Raw genomic sequence first — 14,796 nt, forward strand, 5'->3', positions numbered from 1 at the left:
TTTTTACCTTTTTTATTGTTACTGGCTGATCCAAACCAAGTCCAGCCAGAGACTGGTTGAGAGCTCCTGTAGGAGTACTAGTGTTCTGGCGATTCTGAAATACAGTAATATTTCTTATTAGTAGGGAAATAACAATAAAAAATTATAGCAGCAGACTCAATTATCAGCATTGTAGATTAACCATTGTGGTCTGAAAAAAAATAATCAAATAATCAAGTCAAGTTCCAACCACTAAAACTTACTGCAGTTGACTGTGCATCACAACAGTGACTCTCAAACAGTTGGCGTACAGAGTAATGGCCTTACCTGTGTTGGAGTTCAGTTCAGTTTAATAAGCACATAGTAATACTCAGTGATTTCTGTCAGCATCAGAAAACACCTGAAAAATGTGGATATGTAGTGTTAACAAAAGAGCACAACCTGGAAATAGTGTATAATCTTGGAAGAAAGCAGTTCAACACAGCCCGTCACAGGTGAAACAATTCAAGATATCTGGAAAACCACAGACAGCTATTGCATATCCAGGTGTTTGTCTACTTACACAAAACTGGATAAAACCATGTTTCAACAGTTTCAATAGAAATGAGCAGAAGGCAAGCAAGTATTTCCCGTAATAAGCACCAAAGAAGCCCAATTTATTTTCAAAGTCTTAGGGATTGAAGGAAAATTTAGTGCTTAGCCTCACTGGGTAATGAAACTTAAACTATCATTAGATACTGTATATTACCGAGCTCGATAGCTGCAGTCGGTTAAGTGCGGCCAGTATCCAGTAATCGGGAGATAGTGGGTTCGAACCCCACTGTCGGCAGCCCTGAAGATGGTTTTCCGTGGTTTCCCATTTTCACACCAGGCAAATGCCGGGGCTGTACCTTAGTTAAGGCCACGGCCGTTTCCTTCCAATTCGTAGGCCTCTCCTATCCCATCGTCGCCATAAGGCCTATCGCAAATCGCAAAAAAAAAAAAAAAAAAAAGATACAGTATATTAGCTCCATTTAACTCCACAGTATTTTAAAGAAGGAAACTGCTTCATCGCCTCATTTGTAGTTATATCCACGGTTTCTCTACCCCAAATCATGGATAATGGTTCCTTCTTTAACACTTGCCCTAATCATTTTTTTAAACATTACTCACAAAATGCAGACTATGGTCGTTGCTGCATCCTGTACGCATCTTGAGTTAGCGCGACTACTCTTGGTTTAGTCAGGTGTACAAGGCGTTGGTAGCGAACAATCAGATGTAGAGGTTGTGTAATGTACGATTCCTCGTGAAGTGCTGTCGTGCATGCATACTGTATTTATTCACGTAATGGATGTGCCCTAAACCTCCCCTTAGTTAAAAAATAATAATAAAATTGCCCACTTAATGGATGTATTTTTTTTTCAAAAAAATTGTCTTACAAGGGACACCCTTGGCCTCAAACGCTCTGAAAAGCATAAAAACATGCTTAGAACATTCATGACAAAAACAAAAACTTTTCCATGCAAAACTCAGCAGTTGCCTGCTAACACCATTAGACGGTGCCACGTTCTATCTGCTCCATGACCTGCAGTAAGCGTGTCTCTTGGGAGTGTTTCGCTGCGGGTTACAGTGCAAATAGTGTACACTGGCAACAAAAGAAGAAGGAATCCCATGAAATGTTGTCAAAATATTAGAGACAAAGCTGCAATATGGTGAATATGGAAATGCAATCGGAATTGAGGATATGAAGTTTGTGAATATGTTATACAGCATAATAATGCACAAATATAATGGGGATGACACAGAAATGCATTGATGTTATGCTGCACAGATATAGTGATTCTGAAGGCGAGGAAGAGCCTGCACCTGAAGGTGGCTGTTCAAGCAGAACAAAACTTTTATCTCCAGAGCAACGGGAAGCGAGCGCAAACTATCTCCACCTAAAAAGTCGAGACCCAATGTCTTACACATAATACTGGAAAACATATATCAAGACTATTACAATCCTATTGAGGTGCTATTAGAAGCACACTCAGCTCTCGATTAACAGCGATAATGTAGGGGTAAGGCTTCCTGGATAAGTGAAATCGCGATTAACCCGCAAAAAGTTAAAAATAGAACAGGCGTACTGAAAGTACAGTTCGTGCAGATTATAACAGTCATCCTTTCTTTAGATGCTTCACAGGCTGGTGCACAACACTCCTATTTGAAAGTAGGCATTTTCAATACAGGCCAGACTCATCCATCTTGTGAATTTGTTTTGAGACCAAACCCTCATCCAGAACAATTTTTTCAAAATCTGAATTGAGCTGTTGAGCAGCTTCTGTATTTCCACTTAACAACTTGCCTTTTACACCGACATCACGGAAGCCACGTAGCTGTTTAAAGCGTGTAAACCATCCCGATGATGCATCAAAATCACCCTCCATCCCAAGAGCTTTGGAGAAAAACTTCGCTTTAGTAATACATCATACAGATGAAGTTAGATCTTACAGCGTGGACTGAGTATTTTAACGAGTTTTCACATTTTTATACAAAATTACTTACAGTCATAGCTCGCTGCTATGAAAACAACTCCAACATGCATTGGTCAAGCTCCTCAAACGTAGATTTTTTCATAGTTTTTCGGTTCGCCATACCACTGTTTGCATCAAACAAGCAAATGATAGAAGTTTGTCTTTGTTGCATAAAATACCCCGCATGGTAGAATTACCAACGTTATATTGGACACACATCTGTTTAACGGTAAAACCTCGTTCTATATTTTGTACAATATCCAATTTCTGTTGAATCGTCAAAACGACACACTTCCGTTCAGTTGCCATTGTTTGCAAACTAAAGTGCACTGAACAAAAATAAAAGACAATAACTTAGAGTGGGGCGGTGTGAAGTAGAGCAGATGCTCGCGGCCGGTGACACACCAGCTACAAATAACTTCAAGTTCATGCCAGCCCTGCTACTATTACGACTCGGCAATATTATCCTGACCCTTTGTAATTCTGTATTACTGTAACTTCTAACACTCGTGCATTTTTAGTGTTTTTGATATCGCGGTGAAGCCGCAACGCGCTTCATCCGATTGCGCTAAATCGAGAGTCGAGTGTAAATCAAATTGCGAAATAATTTTGAAATAGCAAATGACGAGAAGCAGCTCACTTCAAAGAATACAATTACAAACTTTACGGACGCGTGTAATCAACTATATATTTAAAACACTAGACTGATTTTTCTTACATTTATGAGAGAACGGCTGAACCGATTGACATTGTAAAGCATTGTGACGAAAGCTCTTGGCCTGTAGATTTGCAGTGTGTCTTTGAAAGCATAAAAAATTTGCTATAAATTTTTCAATTATTAAAGAAAATGTAGCATTCTCATTGGTCAACGCGCTCGCCAGTACTTCTAGGCCGCCTGAACCGTGAGAGCGCTGAGCAGGTGGCACGATAGGGGGTGTGGAATGGGGTAGGCACATATGCGCAATCAGACCTTCCTAGTCAGCTGTACAATGTGGACAGGAGTAGTTTCTGTTTTATTCCCCAGCAGTCGAACCATGCAAATTACATTCCAAATTCCTCTAAATTTAAATGAGAGCCTGGTGTCTGGATTAAAATTAACATAATGAAAACTGAGCAGATGAAGTTAGATCTTGCAGTGTGGACTGAGCACTTTAATGTGTTTTCACATTTTTATACAAAATTACCTAGTCATAAACCTATTTTGGATTCAGCAACGTTTGAGCAATGCATACATACCTTGTTTTTCAAAATTGGAGCAAAATTTTTATAAATACATTTAAAAAACCTTTTTTCTACTTTCAATTTTTTTTTAAATTTTCACAATGCATGTTAAAAACATGTATTTATGAAGCACTACATACATACTAATCATTGATAAATGAAAAATTAAATTAATTGTGGAAATTGGCTCTAGTCGTCTGCGCGTGAGACCATGCGGCTATGTAAGCTGCTTCAGTAGTACTAACTTAGTATCACAACAGAATTAGGTTCCGATGATGTGCTGCAACCAGGCATTTTTTTAATGAACAACAAGCGCTGTGGAATTTCTTCGAGCACTCTGCTAACGTTTGTAGTACGTTGAAGCAGATATATAAGCACTAGAACTCAACGCCGTGCGTAGCTTGACCTCCATGGAACATTACCATCTACGTATGGTGCATGTCTTCAAATGTTAAATTCCAAAGCAGCTGACAATATTCTATAAAAATGGCTAAATGTAGGATAAAGCCCCCAATGGCATGAATCGTCTTTTAGGTAACGACATTTCATACCTTTTGGTGTGAAAATTATTGTTCTTGGGGAATTTCATAAAGGTTTTGCCTGTTTTGCTGCAAGCTTATTGACAAACAATTATTTAGTTATAATTGTATTAAATAGTCTCCTCTTTGAACCTTCTTCAAAACACATCGTTTATATGAAAATATGCGTGCAAAAACCACATAAAAATGGAATTTGCTGATTTTTTTAAAGAAATCGGCAACGGCGACTTCCCGTCTGTAGATGGTGATGGATCAAATGTTATTGAATTACAAGCCAGAATTTTAGCGCATGATGGTATAGTGATCGAAATTTATAGCAAAACGTTCACTTCTGCGAGAGACATTTTCTTGAAAGTTACCAATCTTAATTAATTTGAAAGTCATTGGGCTTATACCCAGTAGTGCAAAACAATACATCAGCATCAACAGATTAATGCTGAAGATGAAAGCTAACTACTTAAATTTCCTACATAATGTTTGAATTCCTTCAAATTAATGGTTTGCCTCCACATATTCTTATTCTAAGAATTGGAGTCATACTTACGCTCCTCAGAAATTGGAACGTTTTCCAACGGCTCTTAAACGGAACCTAATTCTAAGAAGTATGTATCAAAATTGTTTAGATTTGGAAATAATAAGTGGAGATAAACCTGGACAAAAAGCTATAATCCCTTAAATTGACTTAACAACCAATAAAACCCTTCCATTTTCTTTCAGAGGAAATCCATTTCTAATTTGCTGGGCACTTTGTATCACGATCAATAAACCTCAAGTGACACCAGCCGGTGTTCAGCCATGGCCAGTTAAATGTTGCAATGTGCCAAAAGGTAGTTGTACAAGGAATGCAATGGGCAAGTGGCTGCGAGGTTTGGGTCAGTAACCTATCAGCTTCCATTCGGGAGATAGTGGGTTTGAACACCACTGTCAGTAGCTCTGACGATGGTTTTCCGTGGTTTCCTATTTTCACACCAGGCAAGTGCTGGGGCTGTACCTTAATTAAGGCCATGGTTGCTTCCTCCCCAGTTCTTCACATCGTCGCCGTAAGACCTATCTGTACCACTATCAAAGGGTAGAGAAGGGGCACCTATTCAATACCATTAGCTTGTAAAGTGTCCTATATAACTGGGACTAGTTTCGACCCTATATACAATTGGGTCATCTTCAGCCATGATCCAACTGCAAAACATATGCTCACATACATCCAATAATAAACTAAACAATCCGGTATGTCTCAATTTACAATCCAAATTTAAAACATTGATGAAGTCCGACAACACATGCAAAAATGAAACCAAATGACCCATCAAAACTGCTGCAGCTGGTACCGAACTATGTCGTCCCTCCTACAGCAACCAAACATTCCTGAGTTGATCTGGGAGTTGACATTCCCCATCTGTATAGACGAGCCACTTGATGATTTATAAATTATGTTTTCTTCAACAATAATATGGGTAATGGTTTGTATGTAGCTTGAAGGGGAACATTCATAACTTGAGTAAGTATTCCTTTTCATCAGATGTTGTGATGAGTTAAATCATTGCACTGTTTCCTCTATATATAAACCACCAAATTCTGCATTCCATTTCCAGAAACCAAGGAATTTCGACAATCAAGCCGTCCACATTGTAATTGGTGACTTTAACAGCCAAAGCAACGTCTGGGGATATGAACATGAGAATGAAGATGGAGAGGCTGTGCTGGAATGGGCTGAGACCCACCAGATGCTACTGTTACACGATGTTAAACTTCCTCCTTCTTTTAACAGTGGGCGTTGGCAACGAGGTTATAACCCTGATCTAATCTTTGTTAGCGAAGGAATTGCTCAGCAGTGTATAAAGAACATCGGCACCCCAATACCACACACACAGCATAGACCCATCATGTGTCAGGTATTTGCTGTGGTACGTCCTATGAGCGTACCTTTCCGCAGGCGATATAATTTTAAGAAAGCAGACTGGAACAAGTTTACTGCATATCTGGAAGATGCTGTATCTGATATAGGTATTTCTATGACTGACTACGATCTGTTTGTAGATGCAGTGAACAAGAGCTCCAGACAGTCAATTCCCAGAGGTTGTAGAATGAATTATGTTCCTGGACTCAATCAACATTCCTCAGCTCTGATGGCTGAATACATTGATCTATTTGAGACGAATCCCTTTGGCGAAGAGACTGTGCAGAAAGGTCTAGAGTTGACAACAATGTTAGCGGAAGATAAACGAAATCGTTGGATATCTACCCTTGAAGAGCTGGACATGTCTAAAAGTAGTCAGAAAGCCTGGCGACTTTTAAAGAGGCTTAATAATGACTTCACAAAAGCCCCTGTACACGTCAATTTGTCCCCAGATGCCATTGCTCATCAACTTTTGCTCAATGGAAAAATAGGGGGTTATATGAATAGAGTTAAAATAGAACGCCAAATAGATAAGGAGTCTAGCGACCTCACTAATAATATCACCCTAGAGGAATTAGAGAAAGCCATAAACAAATCCAAAAATGGCAAGGCTACAGGTCTGGATGATATGAGAGTGGAACAAATAAAACATTTTGGTTCCAGAGCAAGGAAGTGGGTTGTTGATTTTCTAAACAATTGCCTGCAGAGTAAACAGATACCTAAGGTATGGAGGAAGTCTAGAGTGATAGCTATTTTGAAGCCAGGTAAGGATCCATTAGATCCTAAGAGCTACAGGCAAATATCATTACTTTGTCACCTATATAAGATATTTGAGAGGATCCTACTTGAGCGCCTCACATCTAAAGTAGATCACCTTCTTATTCCAGAACAGGCGGGCTTTAGATCTGGAAGGAATTGTACTTCACAGGTGCTCAATTTAACTCAGCACATAGAGGATGGGTTTGAAAGACGTAAAATCACAGGTGTGGTATTTGTGGACTTTACGGCAGCATACGACACAGTGCACCATAGAACTTTGATCACCAAGCTCTATAACTTCACCAGAGACTATGGTTTCACGAAGATTGTTGAAACTCTCCTGCAGAATCGCCGGTTCTTTGTTGAGTTTCAAGGAAAGTGCAGTAGGTGGAGGGACCAACGGAACGGACTTCCTCAGGGCAGTGTCCTCTCGCCAATCCTCTTTAACATCTACACAAATGACCAGCCAAGGCCTTCCTATACAAGAAGCTTCATTTATGCCGATGACCTGGCTTTAGCTGTCCAGTGCGACGACTTTCAAACCACTGAAATGCAGCTCTCAAATGCACTTAAGGAACTTTCAGTGTACTATCAGAAGAACCGGCTACTACAAAACCCGACTAAGACCCAGGTGTGTGCATTTCATCTTCGAAATCGAGAAGCTACTAGACGGCTGTGCGTGACGTGGGAGGGTAAGCAACTGGAGCATTGTTTTACACCTAGGTACCTGGGTGTCACTTTAGACCGGACCTTAACATACAAGAAACACTGTGTTAATTCTGGACAGAAAGTCTCAGCCCGAAATAACATCCTCCGTAAACTTGGCTCAAGCAAATGGGGAGCCCATCCAACTTTGTTAAGAACCTCAGCTCTTGCTCTGAGTTTTTCTGCAGCTGAGTATGCGTGTCCTGTATGGTTTAGGTCAGCCCATACGAAGCGGGTGGATGCAGCCCTTAATGAAACATGTAGAATAGTAACTGGGTGTCTGAAACCTACTCCCACTGACAAACTCTACTGCTTGGCTGGTATTTCTCCTCCAGACATTCGGCGAGAAGTGTTTGCAAGGCAAGAGAGGTCGAAGGTGGATCTCACAAGCAACCACCCGTTATTTGGACATCGACCTCCACCCAGAAGACTGAAGTCCAGGAAAAGTTTCCTCAATGTCTCCAAGGCTCTGGATAAACCAGCAAGAACAGCACGTTGTGATATGTGGCGAGCAAAAATGGAGCATCTTTCTGATTGGATGGTGCCTTTTGAATCTCCACCCCCTGGTCATCATTTGGAATGGACAACCTGGAAGGCACTTAATCGTTTGAGGAGTGGAGTAGGTAAATCCAAGGATAACCTTAAAAAATGGGGTTATCTGAAAGATCAGTCAGACTTCTGCGATTGTGGGGAGCAACAAACTACCCAACACCTGTATGACTGTCAGTCCTGCCCTGTTCGTTGTACACTTCAAGACTTGATTCAAGCCACTGAAGAGGGAATTTCTGTTGCCCATTTCTGGGCAGACATTGTGTGAAACATGTTTTGTGACATAAAATGTATTCTGTTTTATTTGTATATAATACCTTATTTATATTTTTAAGTTTCTCAACACTCTGACACGAAATAAATAATAAATAATTGGTTTGACATGAATATCCCTATGTTCCTCGTAAATTGTGTGCATCTGGTACAAACACCAACACCTATCTGTGTCAGCGTGACGTAAAGAAAATTGTAAAAAAGAAATAAAGTACAAGGAATGTTGTTTATAAGGAAAGCTAGTAAGTAATAAATTTCATTCTGGATCCGTACTGACAAATAATGACAATCAAAAGTAAGAAAGATTCACCTATTTGCATCTATCTACACTTTACTCAATGTGGGACCAGTTTTGACCTGTTTTAACATATGAGGTCATTCTCAGTCATAGATGCCATAATAGGAATAATATCAAGTATAACAAAAGCAATCACCAAATATAAAATTAAAACATTTGGTATGTCGTAACATTTGTTATCACAGAAATTGAAACTGATGAAACATGTCCATAAGCAGATCGAGTCTTGCACAAGGGTGACGTTGATCAACTGACAATTACAAAAACTAAATTAGGCCTTGTACAACATCTTGGGTCCCTACATTGGGATAACCAGAACATCAGTATGTGAATATGGAACAATACACTTAAAAACACGGTGCAAAAATACATCAAAACTTATTTCTATTAATTAATCTTGCTAAAATTGTGACACTGTTCGTATATTTGCTTCCTAGTTCCTGTCTTAGCTTGAAGTCAGTTGATCAACATATTTGTGGGAAACGATTAATTTGAAGTAAGTTAATTCTTGGTGAGTAGATAGTGTGAATTTAAGTTTTACAAGGCTGAGGGGGACATCTACAGCTTGAATCAGTGGACCTTTTAATCAATGGATCAGTGTGAAGTAGATGTCTGAAAGAGAAAGATGAGAGTAATTTAAAAATAAGTTTTGAGATTAAAAGGGGAGGGAGAGGAAGAAGAAGAAGAGTGTGAAAGATGTACCAATTGGCCATCTTTGTTCTGTTTGAAAGGATCTGAGCTACAGGTCTGGCACTGCTGCTAGCACACTGTAGAGTTGCCCGTTGTGGGGCATGTCAATGAATATTGAATTTTCACGACCGCATTGTAATCAAAACAGACTTTCAACGTATTAGGTCGTGTTACGTACATGTAGTAGTTGAAGAGATGTTAAGTACAGGCCACCATAGCTCAATTGGTAGAGCAACCGACGCGAAATCGGGAGGTTGTGGGTTCGGATCCCACTGGCGTCCGGCTGGCCATTTTTGTTCTGTACTTAACATCTCTTCAACATGTACTACATGTACGTAACACGACCTAATACGTTGAAAGTCTGTTTCGATTACAATGCGGTCGTGAAAATTCAATATTCATTGCAGGTTTTAACTCCACTGGTTTTGAAGTCAAAGTCATTTCTCAAACCTAAGTCATTTGTCTCAAACCTACAGAGAATGCTCTTATGCTATGTAATTTTTCCTTCTTTATGTATTTAATATCCCTCCCATGAGATGGCAGCAAGCTTGTTCGGCTAAATTTTATATGTTTATTCCTTTCCTTGGGATAATTTGGTATTTTCTTGAGGGCTTTTCTTGTGAGGATGTGTAGAAAAATGGAGACTCTAACCTTTCACGTGGCATTCTTATACTTTTTTTTTTTTTTTTTTAACTTTTGTCGGTACAAGCCACCTTTATGTTGAAGCTCGCTCTACACCATGATGTTTCTCCTTATATTTTACATGGTGTGGTAAGGAAATTGTTCTCCGAAGGTATTACAGCTCGTAAAGTGTTCCGAATCTGGAATGCAACAGGCCCAACTTACATGGTGAGAATTCTACTGCCTACCACCGCAGATCTTGACAGGGTGTTGGCTTCAGGTGTCCCTCTACTGACGCCACTACAAAGTTGAATCTTCACTCCCCCCTCCGCCTGGCAACCTACTCACTGCAAAAGAGGTCTGATATATAACTTGCACACTACCAACAAGATTCGAGCTACGAACCCTAAGTGCGGGCATTATTTGCAAGAACATCCAAGCTATAAATGCCCTAACACTAAACAGCCCCAAGTCTGTAACTCGTGTGGAGAAGCACACCCAGTATACACCCACAGATTTAAAGCTCATCCCGCCCCTCCTCCTGACAACCTCAAACTCGTCGCACCCATTCGCACAGTCGATTCACCTACTAGTCCCAGACGCTCTCTCTTCCCATCTCCTACTGTCTAGGATTTAACCCGATTCATCACCATAGCTCTACAATATTCACCCTACCACCATCCTCTTGTCCTAACACACATCTACAAGCTGCCGTAAACCAAACCCTCAATGCTCACTTTCAAACTTCACATTCTCGACTAAATACTCACATCCAGTTCACCCCTTTAGAAACTCTGGTCTGAACCCTGTCCCTCATTCTGCCCCCCACCCCTAACTCTTCTCTTCTGTGAACATTGTAACATCCAGTCAGTAAACAGAACAGTGATGGGAGAAAAAAGCTTCAGCACCACATCGTTGGCACTCTCCAATCGCTCTTCGATTTCCAGAAGGATCCTCCTATTGATTTCTTCCTACTTTGTATTGTCTAATTCTTTCCCATCAAGTTGGGTATTTTTTTTCTTTCAGATCAGAATATAAGTATCTTTTGGAAACAATGCTCATTCTCCAGACTAGAAAGAAAAAACCTTGTAAATGATAATGAATTAAAATTGAAACCCCTTAGCCAAGAGGCCAAACCCCTCCCCATCCCCTTCGTCCACCAAATCTCCCCAACCCGCCCGCATCTCTTGGCCAGAGAGAGGGTGTAACCCTCTAGGTGGCCCACCCCACCCCTTCAGGGTAGGGAATGAAAACATTGATAGATATGTAGTAAATAGATAGGCCGATGCAGAGTGGGCCCCAGCCTACAAGTGGCCAGAGCTGGTCCGTAGTCTGACAGCACAGCACTCTGACCGGCCAACAGAGCAGAGAAAGGGTGGCCATGGTTTTACCGTGGCCCTACACCTCTGTAGTTAGGAGACGGAGATGGGCTGGTCCCCACGGTTGGCTGTCCTGAAAATGATTTTCCGTGGTTTTCCATTCTCCTGCACTAAGGTCCTTCTACTGACGCCACTACAAAGTTGAATCTTCACTCCCCCCTCCGCCTGGCAACCTACTCACTGCAAAAGAGGTCTGATATATAACTTGCACACTACCAACAAGATTCGAGCTACGAACCCTAAGTGCGGGCATTATTTGCAAGAACATCCAAGCTACAGTTCCTAGCATAGACCATGGTCGCCAACTCTCTCACCTTCTCCACACATCTCCTTCTCCAGTACAAATCTCCTGGTCTGAGACATGGCATCACCGTCTAGGAGGCCCGTCTCCCAATTCAGGGCAGGAATGAAAACATTTAGTAGTAGTAGTAGTAGTAATAGTAAAAAAGTAGTAGTAGTAGCAGCAGCAGCAGCAGCAAGACACGCTTGAAATGTTAATAACGCTGCACACTTCTCCATCCATTATCTTTGTTGTGCTTCCTTTGGCATTTGGGCACTTTTCTGTTTGGTACTATTTAAAGGGATGTCGGTTTGTTTGTTTTAGCATATGAATTTATAATGACATCGAGCCTGATATGTGATTTTTTCCTATAGTTATATTTGTTTCTATCTTGCCTTAGACTGTTATCATCTGGCTCTGCACTCTCAGCTGTCGAGTGTGACATATGATTATCTATTTGAGTGGGGAGCGTTTGTTTGCATGAATGTCGACCCTTACATATTGTATAAGTTCGGCTCTCTACTTCTGGAATTTTATTTTGTGTGGTTTGATTCAGGCAACATGAATCCTCGTGTTGTGTGTCCGGAAAGGTTCTCGATTTCTGAGACTATCTAAGAAAGTCTATTTCAGAGATATGTTTGGAGTGCAATGCTGCAATTTGCAATGGGAATGTCTTTGGGAAAGGCATTTGGAGTATGACCTTCGTTCGCCACACTGAGTAGTGATGTAAAAATACAATGGTTTATTGCAATACACCTATTCAAAACATAATTAGCTTAGTTACGATTACATCCTTACTAAATTGTTATACATGGTACATGTTTTGCTCTTTTTCTGAGCATCATCAGCCACTATACTTTCTCTAGGTTGATTAAGATCTACTTTATGATACTGTACAAACTTATGCCATTTTACCAAATTCTTTGACAAAATTAATTATGATGTTCATGTATGTATTTTAACTACGGATCTAAAAAACATTACTGTTACATACATATTAAATTTAATCTGTTATAGTCTTAAAAAGTATCTGTTCTATTAAGCTAAAATAATTAATTGTCTAAAATCTTGAAGATAACATTGTCTCTTAAATATAGAAAATGAACGAGACTCTGTTGATGAACTCATTAAAACTTTACTTGAGATCTGGCTAAAATATTATGTGTTCTTAGAATATTTAGGCATCTTTAAATCTTCATGCTTCTTCATCTTATGAATTAAAACTAATTTGGTTTTAGCATGTCTATCATAAATGATATTGCAGTTTCTCCCAATCATTGACTTAATGCAGGAATGACTTATATGTCAGAAGTCTGCTTGTTGTTTTATTCCTAAAGCGTTGTGTGCTAAAGGGACGCTCTAACTTCAAGTTGAAATGTGATGTGAACACTCCAAATTTAGACTTGAGCTTGTTGATATATCTGTAACAAGGAAAAATTACGTGTAAATATCTTCTATTAGTCTGTGTGAGCCTCACCTTAAAAGGAATCTTCACTTACCCCTCCGACAGCTGCCTATATGTCTGGTAGTGTTTACAACTTAGTGACAAATGCTTGTCGCTCCATTAGCACTCCTTGTATTGTACGAGTGAATGTGTTTTGGTGGGGAGTGGGAAGGGGAAGTGGGCGGCGCATTGAAGGCTGGTGTGGTTTGTGGAAGGGAATGCCTAGAGTAAACATAGGGAGGGATTGAGTTTGTTTGTGTAATGGAATTATTGATATTTTTAGGAACAAAAATGTTAGAAAATTTATTTATATCAGACTTAAATGTTTGTATTAATTTTGGTAATTGTTCTAATAGGGGATTCTTTACTTTGATCTCATTGTTTAGGATATCTGTGTCAAACTGCTGATCTAAATGAATGTAAATATTTTCCATCTCTGTCATCAATTTTCCCTTTTAGATTTTTCTGATTATTCTTAAATCTGTATGGTTGTGAAACGGAGTCCAGTTTCTTGCACGTGAGCACTCATTACGGAATGTTTATTATGTTTTGCTGCATTAACATGTTCTAGGTATCTAGTAAGAAAACTTCGGCCAGTTTGGCCAACGTACGAAAATTCGCATTCAGCACAAGTGATTCTGTAGATTCCTGATCCTTGATATTGGTTATTGTTTGAATTTACCTTATTATGATTGAAAAAATATTTCGGTTTGTGTGTTGAGTTTTAAAGGCAATATTGATTTCTCGTTTTCTTATAGGATTTGTGACTTTATATGGCTGGATTAGTAAATGTTGCAAACTTAGATTTTTTGGTTTTATCTGGGATGTGATTAGTAGCCATTTTCAGTTTCACCTTTTTAATCATCTTATTGACCATTTCTGTTTTATAACCATTGATTGAAGCTAGGTCCTTTATGAAATTGAACTCCTTCCTTAAACTGTTGTTTGTAAGAGGAATTTTTAGGGTTCTGTAAACCCAACTGAAAAAAGCCATTTGTTTGTGAGATAGAGGATGGAGTGATTCATTTTAAATTGTTACAGGGGCATACATCAGATTAAATTTGAAAATCAAATTTGTTTCCTGTACGCTTTATATTGAAGTCCAGAAAATTTATTGAGTTATTGTTTTCCTCCTCTTAGTGAATTTTATGTTACGGTCGAGATTATTTAAGACCAGAATTTTCTCACTGTTATTTTGTTTACTGTCTATTATGACAAAGGTGTCGTCCACGTATCTCAGCCATAGACACAGCCCTTTTATGTTTGTCAATATTTTATTATGTTTCAAATGGTCCATATAAATGTTAGCTAATATACCTGATGCGGGGTCTCCCATTCCTAAACACATCTGATGGTATATTTTTCTGCTGAATGTGAAATAAAATTGTTGTTTAAAACGAATCTTAATAAGTTAATAAATTCTTCTATTTCAAACTTGCTTAATTTGCTGTGTTTGACTAGATTAAGTTTGATGATATTAACAGTTTCATTGATCGGTATGCTTGGGTACATACTATTTATATCAAACAAACACATCTTATAGTGTGGTTGTAAGCAGAATTTATTAAGTTTGTCACAAAATTCTATTGAATTACTGATTGCGGATTCATTATTAAACTTATAATGCTTTTTCAGGAATGGATGTATGAATTTAGATGTTTTATACGTAG

At 39.2% G+C, this 14,796-nt stretch overlaps 1 protein-coding gene across 7 annotated transcripts in view; it reads right to left on the minus strand.

Moving 5' to 3' along the window:
* PAN3 (Poly(A) specific ribonuclease subunit PAN3) overlaps positions 1 to 14,796 on the minus strand; it is a 257,273-nt gene that overhangs the window by 143,014 nt on the left and 99,463 nt on the right. For all 7 annotated transcript variants that reach the window (XM_067148377.2, XM_067148376.2, XM_067148373.2 and 4 more), the window contains exon 3: positions 8 to 94. In XM_067148377.2, coding sequence (XP_067004478.1) covers positions 8 to 94 — 87 coding nt within the window. The remainder of the gene's footprint in view (positions 1 to 7; positions 95 to 14,796) is intronic.

Source organism: Anabrus simplex, chromosome 5, assembly GCF_040414725.1.
Source record: "Anabrus simplex isolate iqAnaSimp1 chromosome 5, ASM4041472v1, whole genome shotgun sequence".
NCBI lineage: Eukaryota > Metazoa > Arthropoda > Insecta > Orthoptera > Tettigoniidae > Anabrus > Anabrus simplex.